Source organism: Struthio camelus, chromosome 1 (assembly GCF_040807025.1).
Source record: "Struthio camelus isolate bStrCam1 chromosome 1, bStrCam1.hap1, whole genome shotgun sequence".
Lineage (NCBI taxonomy): Eukaryota > Metazoa > Chordata > Aves > Struthioniformes > Struthionidae > Struthio > Struthio camelus.
Genome location: NC_090942.1, coordinates 34,044,615 through 34,071,475, shown reverse-complemented (window position 1 = coordinate 34,071,475; position 26,861 = coordinate 34,044,615). Strand labels below are relative to the sequence as shown.

General features: G+C 36.6%; 1 protein-coding gene across 13 annotated transcripts in view; it reads right to left on the bottom strand.

Annotated features, from left to right (window-relative positions):
• The window catches only part of PPHLN1 (periphilin 1), a 74,654-nt gene that overhangs the window by 37,452 nt on the left and 10,341 nt on the right, over nt 1–26,861 (bottom strand). For 4 of the 13 annotated variants that reach the window (XM_068933620.1, XM_068933629.1, XM_068933660.1 and 1 more), the window contains 4 exons: nt 26,451–26,630; nt 25,492–25,553; nt 6,391–6,647; nt 1,991–2,073 (listed from right to left, as the gene is read on the bottom strand). In XM_068933620.1, coding sequence (XP_068789721.1) covers nt 1,991–2,073; nt 6,391–6,647; nt 25,492–25,553; nt 26,451–26,630 — 582 coding nt within the window. The remainder of the gene's footprint in view (nt 1–1,990; nt 2,074–6,390; nt 6,648–25,491; nt 25,554–26,450; nt 26,631–26,861) is intronic. The other 9 variants (XM_068933685.1, XM_068933696.1, XM_068933729.1 and 6 more) reach the window with 3 other exon arrangements.

Here is a 26,861-nt window from a genome sequence, read left to right as displayed (position 1 = left end):
AATTCACCTGCATGAATATATAAAAAAATTAATTAAAAGGTATAGATAAAATACCTTTCACATTTGCATATATTACAACACTGAAAAGAGCTATTGCTGCGGAAGCATAAACATTTATAATTATTCCAAAGGTAAATTATAGTTTAGAGTGGTGAAAATGAAAACATTTAATCTATAAAATAAAGCATCTAACTCATTCAGCAAGTTTATGCAAGACTCTAGCCCTAGAGATGTTTATCTAGTTTCACCAAAACTTTTGCCATTGATACTTCCAGGTCAGTGAAACACTGATATAACATAACTGGTTAGTGTAATCCAGTCATCACTCCAAGAGGCTCCACTGATAGATGGTAACAGTGTGTTACAGGTAGATTTCAGGACTTACAGAGACAAGTGATAAGATATCACTGAAGTACATGCATACTTCATTACTGCAGCTGATGTATGCTGGACAAAGATTTGTGTTGTCTGGGGAAACAATTTTAATCAAATAGGAAGTTTCACATTTGTGTAGCTTACATCAACTCTGCCAGTCAATATAGGCAAACCGCTGGCAACAAAGCAATACAGCATAGATTAGACCTGACTGAAGAGGAAAACAAGATGTTTAAACAATATTTGACAGTTCAAGCTCTTGCTGCATATTAATGCCAGACAAAGAAATTTTGTAATATCTCCCTGTTCTCACAGATTTGTATTAAGCAAGGATTTGGTATTAAGCTGCAATATGCTAAGCTTGTAAGCAAAATAGGTGACCTAATTAAAAAATTTATTTTATAATCCAAATTAGTGCAACTCGTGCATATAACAGCTTTTATCTCACTTTGCCTATCTACAACACTAAAAGCATAGTGCTTACCTTCCCCCTTAAGGACATCAGCAATTAGTTAATGCCTAGTGCAGCAGTTTTAAAACAGCTGCATAAAGGATAAGTACTTTGACATAGCACAGCCAAAGCCTGCTTGTTTTTCTTTTCTGCTAATTATTTCCTTCAGTCTCACCTTTTCACAGAAATAGTACCTTTCTCCCTACACATTTTTTGCCTTTAAGCATTCCACTGTTTTTTAAAAAGACCTCAAAAACTAGCCTAGGACACCACGCTACTTAGGGAGAATGCTACTTTTTATAGGGCCTTATTCACTTTGGATAATATATTGTACTGTTTCTTTATTTCTCACTAAAGTATTTCTTAAAAATTCAGGGAAAACACTCCGGTAGAAGTGTTCATTTTAATTTCAAATATAATTTCAAGGTAAGCAGTCTGTGAAGCCAAAAACTTTTTATTGCCACAGGACAGCTAGAACAATACTGAATGCTGATTGTTCATTAGTGTTTATTAGCCTGTCTGTTCAACTAATTAGCATAATTATGTAGTCAGTGCTTAGCCTACAAGATTTTTTGATGGGAAATTAAATAGCATCATTCAGAATATAAAACAGCATTTACCAAACTGTTTTGCAATGCGGCTCTGTTAAGTAAACACGATCATTCTTGCAAGCAGCCCCGCTTTCAAGTCAACTCTACTATTCATATCAACTTCTCAGTCAGTCAGATACTTCACCACACTGACAGGCATGATGCGGTTTCCAAATCCAGCGACAGCTTAAGAATCACTGACGAACAGAGTTCAGTGCAAGTACAGGCACGTCCTATTGATCTCTTGCTCCCAAGACCTGCTTTCCCATGTTTGTCCTTGCCCTCCCTTTTCTAGTACGCTCCAGACTTTGGGAAATGCCAATTTAAAATACTTTCAGAATACCCTTGCTCCTAAAATAAGAGAAAGCGCTATGGAGTAAAAGGCTTGTCTGTGTCATCTTTAGATACACAGCATTATCAGCATCTTCCCACCAAGTAAGGAGTTGGCAAAAACCCATCTTCAAGATACTCCTTTTATTAACAGCTGCAAACAGCATCTCTCCTTCCAAATGGCAGGGGGTGGGGAGAGCAATTTGCAGTCATGGCAAGAGAAGCACTCAAAAAGAAAATTCACCTTTGATGAGGGTACTGCTGTGGAACCTGATGGTGATGCATCTCTTGATGTTTTCAATGATTGAGCTGAAGTCCTCTCTTTACCTAAAATTAAAAAAAAAAAACACATACACAGTTGTAAAATTATACTAAAGATGTATGTTGCAAATACATTTATTAGCTTGGAAAAAGTGCACTGACATTTGCTTAACTCAGGAAATCTACACCACCCCTCCACGCTATATACACGACAAATATATCAATGTTATAACATTTACTTCTCTTTGCAAAGACACAAGCAATATGATTTATAAGGTTGGCATATTTCAGAAAATCCATTTTCCTTATTTTCCAGCATTCAACTGAAAGGGCATGTCAATATGATTTGGCAAGATGATGTAGTTTTGCCTTTGAATATTCCTGTAATGAACTTACTAACAGGCGAAATGAGGAATTCCTATCTTTTTGTTACAGAAGCCCTACAATGGGATACAGTGCTATACAGCATCAACGATAGCCTACACTGTCTTTGCATTATCAAAATGCAAATGCATTATTTTTTCCTCTCCAAACTAAGTGTTCAAATCAGCAAAATGACAACTCAAATTTACTTTGCTCATCACAATCAGTGCGCAGTCTTGTCACGTATCAGTTACGGGCAGCCCACAGCACAGAACTGGCTGCAGCGTAGACTACTAGTTTTCAAACTGTGGTCCACGGATTGCATCTAAGGGATCTGCAAAAGGTAAATAGGAAAAGCAGATCTGCTGTCAGTAGGCCTAAATTCACTACACAATTCCTGTCCACTGGGTAATGTCTGACTGTTCACAAATCAAAAACTACTGACAGAGACTTATTTTGGCTTCAATTACATTTATATCGGTTCAATTAAAAAGGTATAAGTATTTGACAGACTTGTCTTTAATTTAAGAAAATTTAGATATAAATTATTTTAACAGAACTCTAAACAAATATGGCTTTAATTTAATGACTCCAAGTAATAAAGAGAAAACATGACATCTCATTCCTAATAGCTGAGGTTTTTTTTTTTTTTAAACAAATTTTGTGCTGTAAATTAAGACTGCATCTTGTATTGTGCAATTTTAAATAATGCTATCTACAAAAATTAAAAATAAGTCTATGCAAAGTGTACTTAATGTTTAATAGATATCTGAAAAGTTGGCCTTCTACTCTTTCCCCATATTTTCATGCTATCATGTGTATAGGGCAGACTGTTAATGCACAGCAAAGATCAAAGAATTACTCATCTCTGCATATTGTTAGAGGCAAGTCAATCAACATTACGCTGCCAGAGGCCTATTAATCCCTGTAAAAATCTTCAGAGCTACTGATGCTTCTTTCAACAATGATAATTACAATACTTGGGGAAAATGATCAACAAATAGATGTTTACTTTTACACTGACCACATTTGGCAAGAATCATATGACTGGACATGAAAATGCACTAGGGAAAAGTAAACTTTCCAAATTGCACTCTAACCCTTAATTTGATGAAGGTATTAAATGGAAAACTTATTCAAAAACATAACAAGCAGTCACATTTAGGAATTTGTAGCGCCCATGACACCAAAGGTGAACTATGAGCTGCCTTAACCACAACGGCTTTTCAATAATCAAAGGAAACAGGAAAACAAGCAGAAAAGGCTGTGAAAAATTTGAAGTTCCTGCAAACACAACTTACCTGACACAAACGACAAAGAGAAGATGGAAATAATCACATCTTTAATTTGCCACACACTCCCAGGATCACAGAATATATCCCTATCATCACTAAGACACCAACACAGAAGTTTTGCTTCTGTGATACCTGCTTTTCAGCACTGTGGACAAGCTACCGCCTTTTAAACGCGCCAAACTACTCCAACTCTGCCTTCTACATACCTCCTTCATCTCACTGGACTCTTTACACGCTATCTCAGTTGAATATTTTACATAGCTCTAATTGAACAGATGGAACTAGATGAAAGATGTGGCAGTAAATTAATCAAAATTAAGAAGAGAGAGAACATGGCATTTAATTTTGAGCCATTATTAAGAGGCCATTTATTTTTAACGTGTATATGGCTATTTTTGAACCCACAAGGAAATGCTAACTGTACAATCAAACACGACACTTCTTAAGCACTGCTACTTACCTTCTTGTATTCTCCCAGGCATACCGCTCTACAGGTTTCTTAATAGGGAGCCCGAGCAAGGAATGCCATTCTACTTCTCTCCATGCTCACTCATCACAGCTGAAAGTCTATGCCCTCCCACAAGCCCTTTCCGGCCCTTCAGTCCAACCTTCCATCTTTCCCCACAGTTTTGTTTCTTCAAATCCTGCAGCTGTGCATAGTTCTATGTTTGTGCTAATCTAGGCAGTGATGGAGACCAGGGGATATTCATCCTTCAGTGAAAGTCATCAGGTCAAACTGTTTCAACATTAGTGTCTGCCACTGCATAGAAATCAGCTCTGTTATCTTAAAAGGATGCACACCATGACAAAACATTTCAGACAGTGTGATTTTTAAACAGTATTACAATATTTAAATGGATATAGTACTAATAATTTCTGCATGAAACAGTACAATAGCTCACATGCTGAAAACCCATTTAAGTGCAGAGTAAAACATACTGCAGGCACATGCGGCATATGTTCCATTGTAAGTTCCTTTTAAATATGCAATACATGAGTTTACCTAACACATAAATCATATCCAAACATTAATCTAAAGGTTTTATTTAAATCGTGTATATCTTGCAAATAGGCCATTTTAATTCAGTCATCCACTGCAGCAATTTAGAAGTACTGTCTTCCAGGGAAGAAGCAGTTAAAGAACTAGTCTAGTCTGTAAGCCAACTAGTCTCTTAAAATAGATTTAAAGACGACAGAGAGAGATGTTTGACCTTGGAGTGAAAAAAAGAAGAAAATCCCAAACACCACAGACCCGAATGTTATTGTGTTTCTTGACTAGCATCATTTCTGGTTTGTGAAGAGATCTGCTTCCACTTTGCTACCATGTTTTTTAAAACAACGGAATACTACATCAGTGGTTTTGAACCTTCCTCTACTTCTGGACTCCTAACAGACTCTAAGAGGTCTATGGACTGTTTCAGAAATTCCATACAGACAGACATGTAGCACATACATTTCTTGGTCACTTTTCACAGAGGCTGCTGAAGCTGTCCATTGTCCCCATGGGACTCATGGACTACAGTTTAAAACAAAATATTCTACGCTATTTAAATTAATTCCCGTGAAAAAGGAAGTTATTTTATGACAAGATTCCCGCACAGAATGCAAAAGCTCTCTTAAAATACATGGAGTATTTTCGTGCAATTTCCCCATTATCTTAACAACATGTTTCCCTATTACAGTTCAGTGCTTGAGTAACTCTGCCTGTATACTACGAATGTGATAGAAATTTGGTCAAAGTTGTAGAAAATCCCTGGAACGTTCCACAGTTTTATGTAATTTCTCTCATCACTGTTTTCCTGTTCCTGCTAAATCCGAGCTGCCTATCCACAACCCTTCCGTAACATCAGTCAACCAGCTCTTAATTTCTTCTTCTATATTTACGTGCATTTACATTTACATGAGTATTGCTGCAAAATACTAAAAGAATTTCTGTTGTCAGCTAGAGAGATAATTTGTCCTTCATCAATGAGTGAAATAATTCCTCAGTATGTAAGCAACATTAACCAACCACCACAAGATCTTTTCTGATAAAAGGTGCAACACAGCAGTCCAGCGTGCTGCCATAGAAACACACACGATACATATCGGTGAACAAAAAACTGAATTAAGAAATCAGGAGAAGACAAAAAATGCTGTCAAAATAAACAGTAGATTTGTATAGCCCCTCAGAAAGCATTTGCAGAAAGCAAGGGAAATCTAATTTGATTAATTCACAAAAGCTGCACAAACAGCAGTAGCTAAGGTTGTAGTATATTAAAAAAAATAACCAATTTTGCTTATTTTTGCAAGTTATTTAAACCCAAAAAACTCAAGTATTTTTAAAACATGACTGATTAGCTTTCTGGAAAAGATTAACAGCTAAGCTTTTAAAAAGCAGAACAGTATAGTCTTGATTGAAATATGTTTTACATTGCTTTGAGGAAAGCAAGATTTGAGATGATCTGAAAAGGAAGACAATATACTATACTGGAAAAGCTGTGCAGCTAAGAGTCGTGGACAGATGCTACTGAAATAATACCTGCAGTCTCCCACATGAAATCTCTGCAGATACACATACATAGGGGAACAGATGTTCAGTGAAACAACCAGAGAGCACACAACACAATTGGAACAAAACATCTAGTGCCCTCGTTGTATAAGAGAATATGTACAGCGAAAGGTCTTTTACAATGGCAATCAGTTTCCCCTCACTGACCAGTTTTCATCACTAATCCAGCATTACCTTGCTGAGAAGAAATATTTCTTTTATGTAAAGATGACATACTTCTGCTATGCTGGGACTGGTGGAAAGGATAGACTTTGCTTCTTTCAGGAGAGTAGCTCCTACTGCTGACGCTAGAACCAGATCTGCTGTGCGGAGAATCCCTTCGGCTCACAGGCGATTCCCTGAAGAAAGGAGAGTCCCTCTTATGAGGGGATCGCTCTCTCATATAGTGGGAAGGATAGAAGCTTTTTCTTCTGAAGCCATCTCTGATGTCCCTTTGAAAACAATAGAAAAATAAAAGTTACTTAACTATCCTTACATTTTTTTGGCAGAACAACGCTAGATAACAGAATTGCAACACTGTCGCTCTGGTAAATACAAACAGGTTAACTGTCATCTGCAAAACGAGTCTGAAAATTGTCAACATCGTTGAAGTACTATGCAATGAATGGAAAACAAGTTAGAAAATAGAAATAAATTAATATGTAATAGTTGAAATTATTTCCTCAGATTTCATTCAACTAACTCATAGCCAGAAGCTACTACCCTCCTACTACTCGATAATTTAGCTAAAACATAAAAGAGAAAAACAACTGAGAAATTGAGACTTCCACATTCTATTCTTCAAATTCCATCCATATTCTACCTTATCTGGAACAAAGTCTTAATGTTACGATAGCTAAAATGCATATGCAATATCGCTCACATTATTCCACTATTGCTTCCATTCTATTTTTCTCTTATCCTTATTTTCAAGGGACTATTTCCCGCCTTTGGTTTCACAAACCTTGCAGGGGGAAATATCATTCAGGCATCATTTTATGTCCCAAAAAGACAAAAGAAAATTACAGACCGCCAATCCTCCTGCTTATCTATCCACCCAGGGCCAAACTTCAAATGAAAAACATGACGACTCATATCTACTATAGTAAAGTCCGCTTCTTATGCGATTTAGATGATACGCACTGAAACTGTTCAGTAAAATGCAACAGACATACTCTATGTTACATAAAATCAGTCTCACCTGAAAGCGTAATCTAGTTAACACCAAAACTCTCTACTAGATTTATATATTATTACTCCAGACTATACCCAAATTGTTCTGGTTACCTGACTGTGTGCGTGTGCGTACGTGCGTGCGCATGCGCATGCATACAAAGGTCAAAAAACAGAAGCAAATTGCACTTTTCCAACAGAATCTCAAAGTTTACAAACATCCACATGAGCACCTACTGAATCTAGACCAGTGACATTCGTGTTGGTCAGAAGACACATAGTGAAGAGAAGCAAGTGCTCCTCAGCTCCTTTGACAGTCACAGAATTGCCAAGCCGAAAGAAAGATTTCCTAGCATTTATAGCAAGCCAAAACGCACCTCCTTTCTTCATTTTTCTTCTATTTTTCATTATAGCCCGCTATGTTAAACAAGGGAATATCTCACAAAGATCTGGTGGTCCCATCTAGCACAGTGTAGCTACAGCCCATTTTCTGTGGGTGGAGACAGGAAAAAAAAGCCCTCTAGTGTACAATTCCTATAGCATGTTACAGGCCCGCATTTGTGGTGGCTAACAACGGGTTTCAGTGTGCCCCAGGTGTCTGGGACTGCTGAAACTACCCAGGTAGTGCCGCACCAATACAAACGCTCGTTACAGGCACTGACATTAATGTGATTTACATAGTGCTGGTTTACTTTTTGCACAAACAGCACATCTACATGAGTGATTTTGCTTCATTGCAAGAAAATCCCACAGGCAATCTTTAGCTTTTCTGCAAAAGAAAATCATCTCGGTGCAGGGGAACATAAGCCAGAGAATCCTTCAACCTGTTTCTCAAAGTGATTGCATTTTTCCCAATTTCTGTCAGATGGAATAAAACATCAAGTAAATAAAATGCATCTTTGTTTGGCAAATTTTAATATGAAACTAAAGTAACAAGAGCTCAGCAGCTTTCAGCAACTCTGGTTTTCAGGAAAACACTAGTGAGGAAAAGCAAGGTTTTACAGTTAAATGATTATTTCCCTGTTAACAGGCCACAAGCCTTTCCTAAATATCTTATCTCACAGAAAAGCATATTTTATAGGTCTACCTACAACCAAAGTTATAGGTATACCAAAACTGACACAAGACAGTGTACATTACAACAGATTTATCTCTAACAAATATGCTTAAAAAAATCCCACCAACAATATTCATTTCCTTTCTAAACACCTTGTTTTCTTTTATTTATTGGGAGCCTTTTTTTCCCCACTCAAGTGAGCCACCAGAAGAAACGATTAAAGTATTGTTAAATACACAGTAGCCATTGTATAGATGTGCACGTCACAGAATGAATCATCGCCGGATACACCCAAGCCTAATCCTTCTGCTTTCTGCCAAGGCCCCAGCTCGGCGTGCCCAGCTGTGAATGCTGCTCTTCAAAAAAATAGACAAAATAACTGGAGATTTTCCCAAAGAAAGTAACCAGAATATCAGAGACTGAGAAAACATGTTTAATGAAGAAGCACTGAAACCTGTCGGTCTGTTTAAGCCTAGGAAAAAGAAATCTAAAGAAGTTCAGACGAGTTCTCAAACATGTAAAATCTAGAGTATAAAACTTATACCTATACTTACATAAAATAGGAAACTAATGCTTAACTACAGTAAACGTATAAACAGTTCAAGTAGCGATAGACTTAAACTGCAAAAAGGCAGATTTAGTTCTGACATTAGGAACAATGAAAAGACTAGATCAGCATTGAACTAGCTTGCCCAAAGAAGTCCCCATAAGTGTATTCTTTTGATTTATTTACTTATTTTATGAGTAGGTCAAATATCTACCAGGAATGATTTAGGTACAGATGACCTTCTCTTCCAACTCTCTACCCCTGATTTGACACAAAAAAAAAGAAAAAAAATTGTTCTTCATTGACTATATTATCATTTCTATTGATTTTAAACATGCATAGAATTTGACAAATCATCTCAGCTTTTAGAGATGCAGTCCAGGACAAAAATGAATTAAGATTAATTTTAAATGTATAATTCAGAGTTTTGTGTATTAGGGTACACAACATAAGGGTATAAAACGTTAAGGTATACAATGATCAATGTAAAGCAGTTGAAAAGTTTTTTTTAAAATGTGCTATTAACTAAGATGATAACAAGTTCTGCTGGAAAAATTTTGAGATTTAAAATGTCATTTAGCGTATTAGAATGTTTCTGTAACATACAGAGAGCTTTTGATATTTTTTTTCTTTTTAAATAAAGCACAAGCTTTCTGGCAGACCGGTACACCACTTTTCTGCCCAAAGCACATTTTTATGGGCAAGTTATTAAGCCTCAGTATACAGAGAAGTTTATTATGGAAATGTTTACAGAGCCCCAGCCATTGCACACATATAATAAATGCTCTACTATCCACACAAGCATTTAGAAAATATCATTGAAACACACTTTTAAACAGGAAAACATTTTAAAAGTCTCGTTCTACAGGAACATAACAGAAATGCACAAAACATTAAAATCTCATTTTCATTTTTGTCATTCATCACTCTACGTTAATTCTTAACTAGACCCTATCTCATACTAAACACTCAAGCTATTAACCCTATGAACCAGTTTCAGACAAGTTAGCAACACTACAGCATTTCTGATGCTTCCATTAATGTAACAAATCACACTGAACAGGACAAAATAAGCAACGTTTTACTTTTACTTTTCTTTTTTTTGTCCTTAAGCGAGCATACACCTGCAATTTGGTAACGAAGGCCCCAATTCAGCAAAGCAGTTGAGCGCATGCTTAAGATCCCAACACATACTCAAGAGGTTTATTGAGCAGGGGCTATTTAAGCAGAGATTCAAAATTTTTGCTCAACTGCAATTTTAAAATAGGGCTGTTTCCTTTAATAATGGATACAGGATTAATCCCTTTTACACAGGATCCCTCTTATAACCACACTCAGTCTTCACGTTTCTTAAGTCCTAAAAGCACAAGTTAGTTTTCCCTGCGATAGTTCAACAAACAACATTAGCATTTTTCACCTCCATGAAACTTGACCACAAAACTCTCACTACAGCTGAGAGCCTTGGATGAACACCACTCCTGACATTTTAAAAGTCAACAGTCACGGCTTTATACACAATGCACGGAGAGCAGCTGCGGGAAGAGCACAGGTCTGACAGAGACTGCAGTTAACTGCCGGTTCCAGACTTTCCTGGGGGGCAGAAACAGGAATACAGAACGGGCAGAGGAAAAAGGCTTTCTGCGCACCAGGGGACCGAGGGAGCACAACACGGGGGAGCTCTGCAGCTGCCAAGGGTTCAGGGACGCTCTCTTCCCTAAGCTATCAACACCACGCTCTGGAGACTTCTGGTCTCATCCCTCCCAAATGTTTTCAGCTCAGCAAACCACTCAGCAGCAGCACTGTAGCAAGAAATCAAGGACTGCAGGAAGCTTTCCAGCTTACTAGAGTGAGTGGTACAGATTAAGCTACATGATACAGATAGTGCTGTGTCAGAATCGTAATTTAAGAAAATATAGCACCAAAATTCAATCACTGGCTAGATATGAAATGCCTGGAATAAAGATGTGCTTGAAAGCACTTCACATGGAATAAGGGGAAAAGGTACACAACCACAAAAGGGAATTCATCATGAAAGGTCAACAATCAATAGGAAGAAGGATGACAACACATGTGGAACCAATTCAGTGTTTGAAGAGGAATCTTAGCTTGCTGTCTTTGATTCAAGCTGCTGCAGCCCTCTGAGCTTTTAGCTGATCACTAGTATGCCAATAAATTGATGCTTACTGCCCCCTTTCACAGAAAAAAGCTGGACGTTTAGATCCCAGACATCTGTCTTTTGAATTAAAACATTAACTAATCTACTATATGGGCCAGCCACAGAGGACATTTCTCGCAGAGACTGGCAACTCAGCATACAGCGCTGGGGAGCAGAAAATTCATTTTCCTTTAATAACTCATAAAGGAGTACAGTCTGTTGGCTAGATAACAAGTCAACATAAAACATGTATGCGGCCCATTCCCTCCGAGAGCTGACGGCTATCGTCGCAAGGCTTAGATGTTCCATTTACAGGCTTGGGCCTTGCCTACAACTCACTCATGGGATTTTATAAAATAAATTGAAGAAATGAGACATATCCCCCAAGACAGACAAAACACATACACAAACACACACGCGCACAAAGCAGATCATCTGAAAGACCTGAGACTTGACCCATGCTGCTTAATCCTATGCATTTTCTCTTAAAGTGAAGGGGTGGAGGGGGGCAGAAAACCTTGCTCACCTTTCTCGACAGGACACTGCGGGAGCTAACATGATTCAGATGAAATGCAAAGATTGAATAAAACACCTTGCCTCCCAGACATCATACCCGATACATGTTAAACATCCAAAGAGAAAACCTGAAGCATCAATAACACTTCTACTTCCAACTTTTCAAAGTAAATGTAGGTGGTAGAAAATTCCAGGGAGCAGCAGCCTCTCTCCTAGAACTCATCTCCTTTCTTTTCAAAGTATGCAGTGCATATCTGTGCAACAAACCAAGAATTTACTTGAATTCTGCTTTAGAGTTCACTTATTATAATCCTTTGTTTTTCTCCAGAAGATCTTCACGCTGATTTATCTTAAGCTAAAACAATTCAATGAATTACACTGCTGTAGATCATAAATATTCCTGGTTCCACTGACCTTCATTTGAACTCAAAACACATTAAAAATGATGACAGACTTTTCATGAAAACTGGTTTTCAATGTTTTACAGTGGAGCAAATAACTGCACTATCGTAAGTGACATTTGCATTTGCTTTAAACAAAATTAACATAATTAGGTCTACTCAATGTAATCGTATTAACAGCTTTTTGCATGAAGGCAGAAGGAAACAACTATTACAAGACAGTGATAAAACCCGTTAAGAGAAGTATTGCTAGAAATAAGAAATATACATCAAAAAGTTGAAAGTACGTAAATGCTTCACAATTTTCATTGCTACATGCGGTACTGTAGAAGTCATCATATGCTAACACTAAAATTCTAAGCTGATGGCACTTGCTTAAAGTCATGGACCAAGTTTCAATTTCTATCAGCAGTTATAGCAATTTTAACAGCACAGAACTGAACTCCTGAAGTTAATTCCAATTATTCAGAATTTCTGGAATCCTAGCGCTTTTTTTTCCTTAATAAAGTATTTGCTAACAGGCCCTACTTTTGGGCCAGATTTCATACTCTCAACTTTATGAGCCATATCATCCGAGAACGGTCATGCCGTTTAGATAACGAGCTTGGGGAATAAACTGCTCAGTACAGTAGCAGCCAAATCAATTCCTAAACAGACTTCATTCACAATGGAAATCATTAAAATCTTGAACCTCAATTTATAAGCTTTAAATTGGAAGAAAGCCAAGAAGCAAGTTATGGTATCTTTACATAGTCTGTATTTTTCCCGATACCTTAACAGACCAGAGAATTAGATTATTATTATCATCACTTCTACAGAAGGTTCTAGTGGGAGCCCAATTAAAAGACCAGTCTTAAATGCCTGCATAGCCTACCAGGTTAATCGGCAAACGATGGGCCTTTCTAAACAGGAGCTTCCACTGTAATTTCACTCCAGAAATGGGAAGAACTTTAAAAAGTTTCCCCGCAGTACAGGCGAGCTTGGGGTTGGTTAGATGGAGGATGGAAAAAATTCACAAGTACTATACAATGCGAACATAAAGGTACTGAGAACAATTTTTTGTGGATAGTAACACGCTACAAAATGCAAGTAAACAGCTTTGTGGAAATTTTTAAGTAGTCTTATGTTTGTTTAAAAAGCCTCTAAATCAGCATGGGAAATAACATGAGACTGCACAGAAAATAAGTAGTTTAGAGTCATGCAACCTTACATTGCCAGATTTCTAAACAAAACTAGTTTGGTTTACTTCCAACATCTGAACTTCATATTGCTTCTGAAAAGAGGAGCATATAATAGAAATGCCAATAGACCACTAACTTGGCAGTCAGTGCTTGCCATGTTAGAAGTAATTCAATGAAAACAAACTTTTTTTTTTTTAACAGTATAATATTCGTGCACTGTATTCTAGGGACACAAGTGAATTTTATGTTCAACAAGCTATTATTCTTTTTGCCAAACATTATCTTTAAAATTCTTAAAACACAGCAACCCAGAAACTATGAAATATCTGTTAAAGGATTTCTTAGAGCTTTTCATTGGTATGCTGCAGAATGCCATTAGTTCACTGATGTTTAACTGAAAGCAACAAATAATGTAGTATATTGGAATATACTACTTTGATCAACCCTTATAGTTAACTTTCTAATACTAGGAATAAAAAGCTGCAAAAGGAAAGAACATGTTGCGGACTAGATTTGTAAGCAGCAATACTTTATGTAAGTAATATTGACACATAGCAGTACACTTACTATTATAATTTTTTCCTGTTTCTACATTTCTTAAAAAGATGTATAAATCTGGAAAATGCTCCATTTTTCTCTATAAAACAGAAAAAGTCCTTAATTTCTATGTTTTTGTACTTAAACCAAAGTGAAATTTGCAGCAACTAGCCAATCAGGTTTGCTTTGCTTACCCCTAAAAGATTTGCAATGCTCATTCAGTCTTCTGCACTGGATATTTAAATTCTCTCATAGAAAATACCAAGCTATCTTTGCTTTTAGGTTTCTCAAAATAAAAATCATGATATGCCTACAAAGAAAAATTTTCTGGTGCGCAACTTCTTTTCCCCTTTATTTGATCTCATTCCTTCTTTTCAAGTATCTACCAAGTTTGTTTAAAATCAGACAGCCCCGAGTTAAGACAGACATTTCCTCTTACACGTCTGCTCAGCTCAACATCCTTCTTTTCCTCTCCTTTCCCCTCCTCTTTTACAACCATAATAATATACCTGGATATCTCCTTCCTTTTCTTTTTTTAAGGCCTTTTTTTATATTTTGCAAACAGCATTTGCTTGAACACATTTAACACAGAGACAAGCTATGTTTTTTAGATAAATTCCATTTGTAACTGCTGAACACTTCCAGTTATTTCAACAATATTAATAATGGCTAATCTTATAGTGCAGTTCCATAACAAGTCATACCGATTCAGGTTTGTGCTGCTACTACGGCTACCTCCCTCACCCTTCCTCGACTCTGTATTCCCACTCCCTGCCTACCCTGCTATCGCTGCTTTCCCTCTGGGAGCTAAGCTGACAGAAAAATTATGGAACTGGTTTTGGCGGGACAGTAGGCAGTGCCAGCTCACGGAAGAGCACAAACGCATGAGATAAACACTTCCCACATTAGGCAGAGGGAAGGACGGCGGCAGCAGCATCAGCTTAAGTAGGTTTAAACTGCTGTGGAAGTGATTTTTACTACAAGAAGATCAATCTGCCTTCACGATTTTTATTTATTTATTACTGTTATTCAATGGAATAACAGTCTCTCAGGCTGACGTCTAGACTAGTTAAAATTAGCAGCAAAAAGGCTCAAAGTGGTTATACGTTAACATTTTTTCTAAAAACAATACACGTCCATATCCAAGCCTCACTGAAAACACAATATTCTGGCTGTGAGTAATAAACAGATTCAAAGATAAACTTTTAAAAAGAAAACTGCTTAAGGAAGATAAGTTTTAGTCAGAGATAAATAATAGTAACTGAATAGAAAGTTTTTGAAATCATTCCCTGCTTATCGTCTCAACTTCAGTCTCCTCTGTTACTGTAATCTTTTGTCTTACTTAATAACCCTCGTGTAAAATTCTTCCAAAAATGCATGCAGTAAGATACAAACAATAAAACACATGCTTAGTTACTACCTCAAACTTGAACTGATCTGAATGACAAGTCAATGCACTAACACTCTCTCTTTTCCATTTCACTTCCAAATGCTCTCAAACATAATTTCCAAAAATACTTAAACGTACTAGACAAGCTAGGGTTTCAGTAAGCACAAGGCACCCGTTAACAGTCAAATTTCTGAACCAGAAGACATTCGTACAGTTGGTTGACACAGCACTGTTACATGTCACAGCATCAATATTCACTTGCACTTAAATAGAAGTATTTCTTATCAACTCATAAACAAATATTAGAAAGCTTTACATGAAAGAGAAAGAACCTTGTATGATTACATTAATATATTAAGAATAAACATCAAGACTAACATTAAGGGAAAAAATTATCACACAAAAACAGAATACCTTTTTCAAAAATAACAGCAACTGCATGAGATCATTGAGTTGTCCTATTGATAAACTCTTCCTCAGGCATAGATCGTAAGAGACTCACTAGCTGTGGAAACGTTGCACCACAGATCTGCTATTTTCAAAAAAATTCGCTATTTTCTAAAAAATCCTTAACAAAAGAATGTCTGTCGTCAATGACCCAAACTTGTTTCTATTTTCTCTCCTTCACTGAAATGTACAAAAAAAAAAAAAAAAAAGAGCTAGGCAACTTGCGTTCACTTGAAGAAACAGTATCTAAGCAAAGCTATCCTAGTTTTCCTACCCTGTCACAGTGGGAATTAAATACTCTGAAATTTTTAATATGCCTAAAAATAACAAACAGCTCCTTGGAACCTAACAAATGAAGTGTTCATCTTCTTAAGGGAAATTACACGCAACTCCTCTGTGACAATGCTCCCTGTCCCGAGAAAGCCATGACTACGTTCATTAAGCCAAATCGTTGGCTGGTTGTTCAAACACTTCAGTTAGATGCCTAACTTAACAGTAGGTGCCTGGACTCAAGAGAGATTCCCTTCTCTTTCTCCCCCTGCTGCCTCTCAGTACCCACCTGTTTTTCTATATATTCCCTAGGAAATCTTTCCAGAATAATCAAGTCCTATCCGCAGGAGTTTGTCTCATTATTTCCCAAAAGAATATCAACTTGCTACTTTCATACCATCTGCCACCTGACTATTATCACAGCTATAAAAAAGGACCTATAGCTATAAATGGGCCTGCTTTTTCCTAGTAGTCTTTGAGGCGAGCTGCTAGCCAAGATCTCACACTGCACAGGTACTTAATCTCATCTTTAGGCGAGTTCTGACAGTTCTTTAACATCATGTAAACATCACCGATAAAAAATAAAATCATTTTCCAAACAAGTGACTTCGTTTTAAGTAACAAATCCATGATGTTATTACAAAATGTAACCAAGTTCCCATGCACTATGGAATTTTTCCTGATATGTAGATCGTAACATATCTACTGATGGCTGTAATAAACAATTCTCAAGAAACAAGCACCGTTTAAAAATATGTAAGTGATGATGCCACTTTTGTACGCCAATGTAAGACCTTACTCGGACTGCAGTGGGAAACAAAGTTACACCTGCAAAAAGCCATAGTTCCTTAAAACATAACGCTGCTTTGGATCAAAAGCAAGTTGTAAAAATTCACGAGGCAATGGAGAATTGCCATGATGTGAATCTTTTTTTTAATGCATAAACAAAGAATCATTTTCCTCAATCAATAGCTTGACTAACATGCATCCAATTCAGGTCATTAACATGGCATCCAAGTACAAAGAGAAAATAAACTTGGTGCAAGAAGTGTTTACTTTAATTGTTGTCAATTAAATGCTTACAAGTCAATTTACTACCTAACTATTCTTCATTCAACAATTCAGAATGCATTTTTAAGAGCATCAAAACTTTCTCTGACAAGATTCTCACTACCTGCCTTTATCCCAAAGTGTACTTTGTCAACTCTTCAGAGAGTCATGACACAAATACTATATTTAAGTGTAGCAGAAACATTCAAGGGAGCATAGTCAAAGTAAAAGAAACATCATACACAAAGAATCACAGACCGAAATCCCCTGTTTGTAATTATGTTATTCTGAAGACAACCTTACCCAGTTCTCAACTTATGGCTCTTTGCAGGAGTTAAAAGTAAGACTTAGAACAGTTCTAAGTTTTGTATAAAGAAAACTCTACCATGTGATGCCATGCATTTACAAGGTCAGCAGAACACACATACCAAAAAAAAAAAAAAAAATCACTTTGTGGGAAATTCTGCTAACTTTACAATTCCTGTATATGAGAAATTTTAAAATGTTTTGATTTTAACCAAAAAAAAAAAAAAATAAAAGGAAGCTTCCATTACATCATTCCCAAATGAAATAGAACAGCCAGATCTCTCTATTACCCACATCAGTCAAAGGAGTTTCCCAATAGCTCAGACTTTTATGGGAGGCTGCAGGGTCCTGGTTGAATAGCAGGAATACTAGCACTGACCTCAGCAGCTCATCAGAAAGAATGATTAAAAGAAAAAGAAATTAAATGCTCTATACAGTATACATTATGACTTTGGAGTTTAAATCCTTCCCCGCCTCAACTTCTGATGGAAATGCCTTCAGCAGTTAAATCAGAGCTCTGCAAAATCCCCTAAGAGGAATAAAATTATCCACAAGAAATTTTTGAAAAAGAAAATATTTTTCAGAATTGGAATTAGAAATTCTGCAAAGAAATAAATCTTCAATAAAGATCACACTCTATAGCTATGCAAATGAAAACATAAAAAAATTTCAAAGCAGCCATTCAAATACTACTAGTTCAACAGCTGAAGTAACTGACATTCATCTTGCAGAATAACTCTACTATTAGCTGAAACATGTAAAAATTTCCATTTAAAAATGAGAGGAATCTTCACCTTCTCCACATCTAACATAAATAATATCAGAAACTAAGTTTGACGCTTAGTAAGGAAACAGCCTAATAAAGTTACGTCAATGGAAGCAACCACATATATAGAACCAGAGACTTTAAAATCAAGTTAAACAGGGGGAACGGACTCATCAGGGAAATACAAACAGGCTTGTCTGAACTGAAACTTTCTTGCATTCAATTGCACTGACCTGTCAATAGTGTAACTACAACTACACACAGCCTCCCGTGCTGGGCAGTTTTAAAATACTACCCTAGCTGCTTAAGATCCCAGTTCTTCAAATCTACTAAAAATAAAAACCTGTGATCCAAAGGAACTTAAAGCATTAGTAATACATTTAGATGCGTGTGATTTTTGGCCAAGTGCCAAAAATCAAGTTCTCAACCAAAAAAATCTCAGTTTGCATACACATCCCTTGTCCCAAGTACAAAACAGCTAGAAAGGAGGTGCAGCAGGAAACATTTCAAAGGAAACGTAGCAACTAATGAGTCAATAACACTGCTGCACACAACACAAAGTATAATATGAAATCATTAACTACAAAGCGTGAACTAAAAACTACTAGTAAAGTATCTATTGACTACTACCTCGCTCCAAAAGGTTCCACGTTCCAAAGAAAGAATTCAGAGGCCACAGTTTTGCTAACGGCCTAATACAATGGGTCTTCTGAACGGAAACAAGAACTCTGCAGGCAAGTCCTTGTCTGGAGTTGTGGACAAGTATACTGTATCTACCACAATGACATATTATAAGGAACTTAAATTTAAAGTATATGAATAAACACAAGTTATTCTAGTAGCTTGTGTGAACGTCTGAGAAATTCAATGTTCTGGCAAAGTCTGAGTTTGGGGAATTCCCTCTCCCCCGACCAAGAAAAAAGCATGTGCTAATAAACATGATTAGAAGTCTACTTATCAATCTCTGTCAAAAGCAAGACCATTTTCTTTGGGAGACTGCCACATTGATTTCCCTCCACACATGCTTTTCAATAAAGAATGAGGTTCTTGTATAGCGTCCCTTAAGACCTGTCAAATATTGCAACAGAACAGCAGACTTATGTACATTTTTAGCACCATCTCATAAATCCCTTTGGCTAAGTTTCTCTTCTATAAGCAAGACAAAGATCAGTTTACATTATATTGTGGGAGGTCTTTAGGCTTCGGATATAAACTTTCTTATAACATGCTGTGTTTTAAATGAACATAAAATTTTTAAAATAGATTCACTGTTTCATTTAATTCACTGAAATACTTATGGGAGAAAAAACCCTACTCTCTTTAAATCAAAGCTGATTGCACAAGTGATTAGGTAAAGATAACTGCCTTGGCCTATAACATGTCTGGAAAAAACTCTCATAGAATCCTGAATATTAAATCCTGCCTTACTGAGAAAAGAGTCAGCAACCCTTAGCTTCCATATGGAGAGACTCTTGCCCAGGGTTTCAGTTTAAAACAATCAATCTTACCAAAGAACAATTATTTTATTAATGCAAAAGTTTTTAGACCACTCCCCTAGAATATCCTATCATCTCATACTGCAGCAGCAGCAGGGTGATCACTAAATGAAGCAGTATTTCAAGCAGAGATCAGAAGGCCAAGACTGCTGGATTTCTATCCCCTGCTTTGCTACCAATTTTCTCCATGACCTTGAGTAAACACATTCATTTCACTGTGAAGGTTTACCTGTCCACAAAAATGGGGGTATATTATGCTTTACCTCTCTAAAGACATAATTGGAAGTTTAATGTCTGGAAAGCCATATAAGAAATTCAAGATGAATGGCAACGTGCCACTGATTTAAAAGATTTCTGAAACAAAATATAGAACTGACTGAAGAATCTCAGTTGTTCTCAGATCACTAGTTGCTTGAAGTGAAGTTTCAGCATTTTCCCCAGACAAATTTGTCTCATTTCTACCATCCCACATTTTTTATTTCTGCTTATTACAAAATGCGTCCTATGCCTGCTAGATCAGACCTGTTTTATATACACAAATGCATTAGTATTAAGAACCAGATCAAGACTACTCCCTAATTTCACACATGCCATGATAAACACATGTAGCAGCAGCAAGTTTCCTTCATTAACAAATGAAAACACATTCATATCCATAATTAGAGAGTTGATATTCAAAGTCTCCTATCTGAGCCACTTCTCAGGAGTCTATATCATATGAACCACCATTACTATTGATTCAGAATACTTTGTCTACACATATTACAATCCTTACTTTAAAAAAAATCTGGACCTTGGATAATATCAAGTAGCAGATCTAGTGCATGCATAGCTGGGACTCACAAGTACATCATTTTCTAATTTCTCTTTGAAGACGAGTCCTGCCCATCTTAAGATGTCAAGTTTCATGTATCTGACATCTTACAAATTCAGTTTGGTGAAAACAAGGATGAAGTAATCCTCTGAGCACTCAAAAGAATTAAAATTCAGTATGACTAAAATGAAATGGCTAATCTTCTAAAGCATTTCACATAGAATAGTTTATCTGAATTTAAAATAGTGAGCTGGTTCATAAAAATCTATTGCTATGAGGCCCCTGAAGAAGTACTATATCATTAGAGTTATCAAGGCAAGTGGATTGTTCCCTGCAACTTTTCTAACAGTGTGACATTCATGAAAAGAATTTGGTCAAATGCTTTGAATAGCCAAGGTGGACATAACATTAAAAACAAGTAATAACACACTCCTAAAGAATGATCAACATCAGTATATGATAAATGTAAAAAGTCACGTGTTATTTGAGCTCTATTCTGCTCATAATTTATAGGTTTCACAATCCTTATAGCATCGGCAATCAAGACATTAAAACAGTCATCCTGCGTGCAGATAATTCTCTGCTCACCAAGCTGAAGAGATTCAGCTTTGACATACAATGTACAATTTTTCATACTTGCCAAATAAGCTTGAACCAAGAGGCACAGAACTTTATCAAATCAAACAGTGACTGTAAGATTACACAAATCACATCAGTTCCTGAAGTTCAGAAACTCAGAAAGAATCCCTTAGATCAGCACAGGAAATCTGGGAACACTTTTTGAAGTCTACGCCCAGCACATCTTCCAAATTCTTTTATTTTTTATATATAAAATATGACATTACGGTTAAAAAAAAAAATTGTAAATCAAAATAGCTGTTCACTAAGCAGGGTTCAAAACAGGGCTAACAACTCCCATGAAGTGAGTGGTCCAGAAAAGAACAAACTGACCAGTGATGCTCTGCCCAGTGGTAGACTACTGGCAAATGACAGCTGGTTGGAAATTGGAACATAATCCCATAAGAAGAAAGAAGGAGGAGAAAGACGACCAAGAACCTTACACTGGATGTGGCTAAAAAACAAGCTCATGGGGGAACTGCCACTGGTCAGCTCACAGAATGCAGCTCAAGCCAAAGTTACGTGGCTGCAAAGCAAGCACAATTTTCTTATTTTTTTAGGCAAAGCCCAAATAGCTCTGAAAGAAAACAACAGATGGTTTCTTCAGCACCAAGGAAATTTTTACACAACCCCCCCCCCCCCCTCCAAATTCCGTACCACTGAAGTGTTTCCTGATATTCCAAGTCAGCAACTTCTTTTAATTTGGGAGAATACCAAGTGATGTTTTTCATCATTTCAAAGAAAGAGGATAAGCGGAACAAATATGAAAAAAGCAAGAGATTAGAAACTTTCTTATTTTTAAACTTAAGTTGCCAAAACTCAAATCATGAAAACGTGAATTGTTAATGTTTAAGAGAAAATGCTAAACATAGTATTGACCACTTCTTACAGAGCATTTCTAGCATGCATTCATTCCGAATGAAATTTTAAAAGTAAGGAAAAAAGAACAGTTTCACTATTTATGTCAGGTAAAGAGCTATACCTATCAGACAGTATAGAAATTGTACTGATTACAAAATCCCATTCACTTTATAAGGCTTCTGGGTGTCTTTAGTTTCCTAAATCTAACTTCACACTATGTTTCAGCCATGTTCCATGTGACATTTTAAAATTATTTCTAGTTAAAAATAATCTTAAATCTCCTTTTCCTATCTCAAAGAAAAAAGTCATTTTATATGTGTTCCTTGAGAACTTACAGAAAGTATCTTTTATCATATCCAAAGAGACAGCTTTGTCCTATATAATCATTACTGAATCTTACATTTCATAATGCAAATGTTTTCAGAACAAAAGACAAGAGTTTTCACCACAGGAGATAACATTCATTGAGTACTGTCCTTGGATTTCCTCTGCCGAGATCTACTACGTAGCTCAATAGCGAAGAATATCCAAAAAAAAAAAAAAAAAAAGCCATAATTAAGTTTATTTCCAAGCATGCAATCTTACAAGTGTTTAACAGTCTCATCACAGGATTTGAGGTACAAGAGTATTCACTCTTGTTCTCTTCTGATCAATCAGACATGCTAGAGCGTATTTATATAACGAATCAGTAAGGCTTCATTCAGTTATAAATACATCCCACACTCTCAACTGAATCAAATATCTCTGTGAACTTCTTTCATATTCTTATAGCTATTGCATAACAGTTATATATTCTAAAATATATACTAAAGATCCAAACGGCACTACCACACAATACATTATTAAAGCCTTCAGCAAAACAGGCTGACATTTTATACTCCCATTTTAATGGAAGAAATCAAGAAGAAACATTTAAGAGAACCTTTTTGACCACTGGGTGCCACTCTTGTTCTGTATAAAATACAGAAGAATACCTGGCATTCACTCAGCCCCTTTTTACAAAGGATTGCAATTCCAAATAGGAGAGAAGAGATGAAAGAATTTTCATGCAGGTTTCTACAGAATACTAACTACTTTTTGAAACCCTTTACTGTTGCTTCTAGCCTCAGAAAACAAGTTTGAGAGAAGACTAAAGCAGACAAACGTAAACTTTTTCTGTGAAATCACCACATTCAAAGGAAGTAACAGGCCGTAAGCTTTGTACTGAGCTTGCAACACCTCAAGTCTGAAGCTTGTTAAGCTTGCTCTGTCTAAACGTTTCTTGACCTTCATTTTAACTTGGTGCGGCTGAAAAAGCTATTCTTTTAATTGACCTATAGCTAATAGTCCATAGCTAATGTGTTTTTCTTTTGTCTATCTTTGTACAGTACAACCATAGCTTTATATGGACAGCAGTAACAACGAGTCAGTCTATGCAGAACAAGATATTTACAACTAACACAGTGAGTTAGCACACAAATACAGGCATGCTAAGATAGCAGAGGCCTTGAGAAATGGAAATACAGGATGTGGCTTAGAAGAGACACAGGCACGGGAGGATAAGAGATAACGGCACGGGCCTGGCACTGAAGACTCTTTCGCTATGCACAACTCAAAGATCATTTGGACAAAACTGGTTTTAGGGGTAACAAAGAACAAAGAAACAGTATCTAACATATTAAAGAGGCATCACATATAGTAAACGCAGATGTAACGTATTGCTGCAGACCAATGAAGAAAGTACAACGGTGTAAAAGCATGTGAGCAAATATATAAAAAATGACCTCAACTGGATCCTAGCACGAGGAAGAAGAAACCATCAACATGAACATCGTACTCCTCCCAGCAAAAGACTCCAGATGCTGCAGCTCGCCATAACACCCTCCCACACGCACCAGAATGAACCTAGCACAGTTAGGATCCAGAAGAGAGGGGAAGAACAATAACAACATCAAGAAAAGGGGTATAAATTAAGATTATGCAGAAAAAGTTACAATAATAATAATCAGTTAAAAAGGTAATACATAGACATGTTCTTTCTCTCTCTGTAATAATTCCGTTTGGAGTAGTAGTGATTCTCGGATTAATCTGTTAAGATTTCAATTACACTAAGAATAAACTCTTGGCTTTATATATAAGGCATATATAGTTTCCTCTTTCCCACAGAACAAGACTTTGAGCATAACACTGTTCCGTGCACTTGATTTATCATATCAAATAGGCCCACATCAGACATTATTGCAAACATACGTTTGTTACAATCCTACTGTTTAATGCTATTCCTAACATTTCACATATGGGAATTTGAAGCAGACCCTAAAAAGTGGTTACAGAAGTGAAGATAATGTATCATGGAAATATCTAGTCACCAGTCTAGATAAGAAAACATGCAACTCCTGTTCTACACAAAATTGAACATATCTATTTTAACCAAAGTTATAAGGTAAATTAGCCGGTGCTGAGCTTCATAGTACCGTTACCCACACCAGCAATGTTAAAGTGGCTGTATATTTCCACTGTACTGCGTGGCCCCAAGTTATTGCACTCACAAAAGCAAACAGTAGGCAAACCAACGATTTCTCTGAAGTCATGCAAGTGTGACTGATCATCACAGTGCTTGCAGCCCCCGGCTAACATCTCAAATATATTATCACTAGTCCTCTCATCATTACTAAATAAACACTGAAAGAAATAAACAGTACAAGATGCAGGCCTTCCCATTCGTATTTCAGACGGTAAAACCAGAAAACCCTTTTCCACTATTTTCTGTTACTCACACAGATGTCCTTTTCCACATCCCTGACATTTTATTGCTCTACTCCATGAACTGTTCTGATAACAAAGATCCGAAAAATGTACTTACTATTCACAATAAGTATGTGAAAATAGTTTCGTTGTCACTGAGTAACAGAACAAAATACACATTACAAAACAGTAAGACTATTTTGAAGGAAACTTCAATAGAATAAACAAACAATTAAATGATAGATTGAGAAATTTATACATGAGCAGCTCTTCTCTGTTTCTGCATTCAAACCATAAGTGTCCATAAGTACATGTATATACATGAACCTTCCAGATTCAAAGACTATGATCAAAGTAGATTTACAGCTTGGAACATATTGTTATGAGATAGCCTACAGAAGAGTAAATTTTTCTTTTAAACACTTAAAAAATAATTCTAACCTTCATTTAACTGTTTACTGCATGTAATAATATTTACATGTATGTAAACACAAGTACATTAAAACATAAATTTGTAAAAGTAACACATAAAAGTTCCTATTTCATTTAAAAGACTAGGGTAACAAAGAGAGAAAAGTAGTTCAACCGCTATCACAAAGGGGAAGGACAGAAAACCTGGATGGTCAGTGGCTAGGGTTCCTAGCAGTTGCAATTAACAGTATATTCAGATTCAGAGCAGGCATATAAGTACACTTCAAAACCTGTAACAGAGTGACAGCACATGCATGTCAGCAACCAAGCAAATATGTTAAGACAATTTCAGGAAGGAGACCTTGAAGGGAAGGAGAATCTTTGGAGCTAACTAACATTCAGTATCTTTAAAACAAAGCTTCCCAGCAGTTTCATGGCTTCACATTCAAAATTCAACTGGACAAGATCCTAATACGCCTGCTCCAACAAACCTGCTTTGAGCAGGAGGTTGAAATACACAGCTTTCCAGCCTACGTGATTCTACGTGCAGCATTGCTGTAAAGTTTTACAAAATACCTGTATTCAGGCTGCCGACTTATAGGATGATCGTCCCTTGGCCATCTGTATCCTGATTCATCCTGCAACACACACAGAGATAGTTGTGTGAAGTGTATCTAAACATCAGATGTGAGATACAGTTAGCCAGATGTTACTGATTCACTGTATAATGACAGCATTTGATGAGCTGAAAGAAAACATTAATCTTTCACAGAGAGATTTACTCTCTGTTTGTCTGCTCTAACACTACTCCTTTTTCTCTTCTGCTATAATTACTTACAGAATAAAAAAAAAAACCCAAACTCAAATAGCCTGAAATGTTATATGAAACACAAATAACTACAAAATTTTCAAGCTATGTATATGAGCCTGACTTTAAGGGGAGAGAAAAAAAAATCTCATCCTTGAAATGTAAATTCTTATCAGACAGCTAAAGAAATATAAGTGGGCTGGGGGAGGCAGCAATCATGACCTTTCAAAATGTTGCTACTGGAAAAAAATGTAACCAGCATCATGACAGAATATAAATTAGCAAGTATCTTTGCAAATGAGAAATTCAATAAGTCGCATGTACAAGGACTTGTTGTATATGAAGAAAATTCTGCAATCTTTCTTATACTCATTTAGATAACTTTACAATGCATTACAGATAGGGTTTCTAGTGATGTCTGTTTTCCCAGATAAGAATCTCTGAGCTCTCCAGAAAACTGGAAAAGGGCTCCTTTCCATGTTCATAGACTAACTAGGAACCAGAGCAGCAGCAAATCAGAACCTGGCATCATCAATCACAAGAGCCTTGGAAGTACAAACGCTGCGTAGAAACACCAAGTATCAAAACCTAGATGCTTTTTTCCCCCCATTCTATTTCAGTTCAACAGAAAAACAGCAATGTTGTGTATGGAATATTTGAGCCATCATTGTTCAGCATTCAAGCATTAATGAGAAGACAAGCGTTATATTAATGAGAAGAGAATCACCTTACGTACACCTCGGTGTGGTGGACCACTTCTTCGTTCATGGGCAAAACTGCGACCCTCCTCATAGTCTCTGTAGTCAACGTGACTGTAATCATCATACCGACTGTAACTCCCTTCCCCAGGTCTTTCGAGCAGTGGTGGTTTCTTGGGCACAACGTTTACTACTCTATGGTAGTCATCCTAAACCACAAAACAAGTGAAATCATATTACTTTTAAGAACTGGAAATCTACAGTGAAAGCACTAAAAGCAAAACAATAAAAAAGTTATTTCTTAAATACTGGAAAGTAATAACCTTAAAGCTGAGATAGCACAGGGGAACAACACACATTAAAAATTATGTCAGTCTGATGTTGGAATAGCTTGTTACATCTAATTAGACACCATTCGATGTAGACGCAACCCTTTAGGC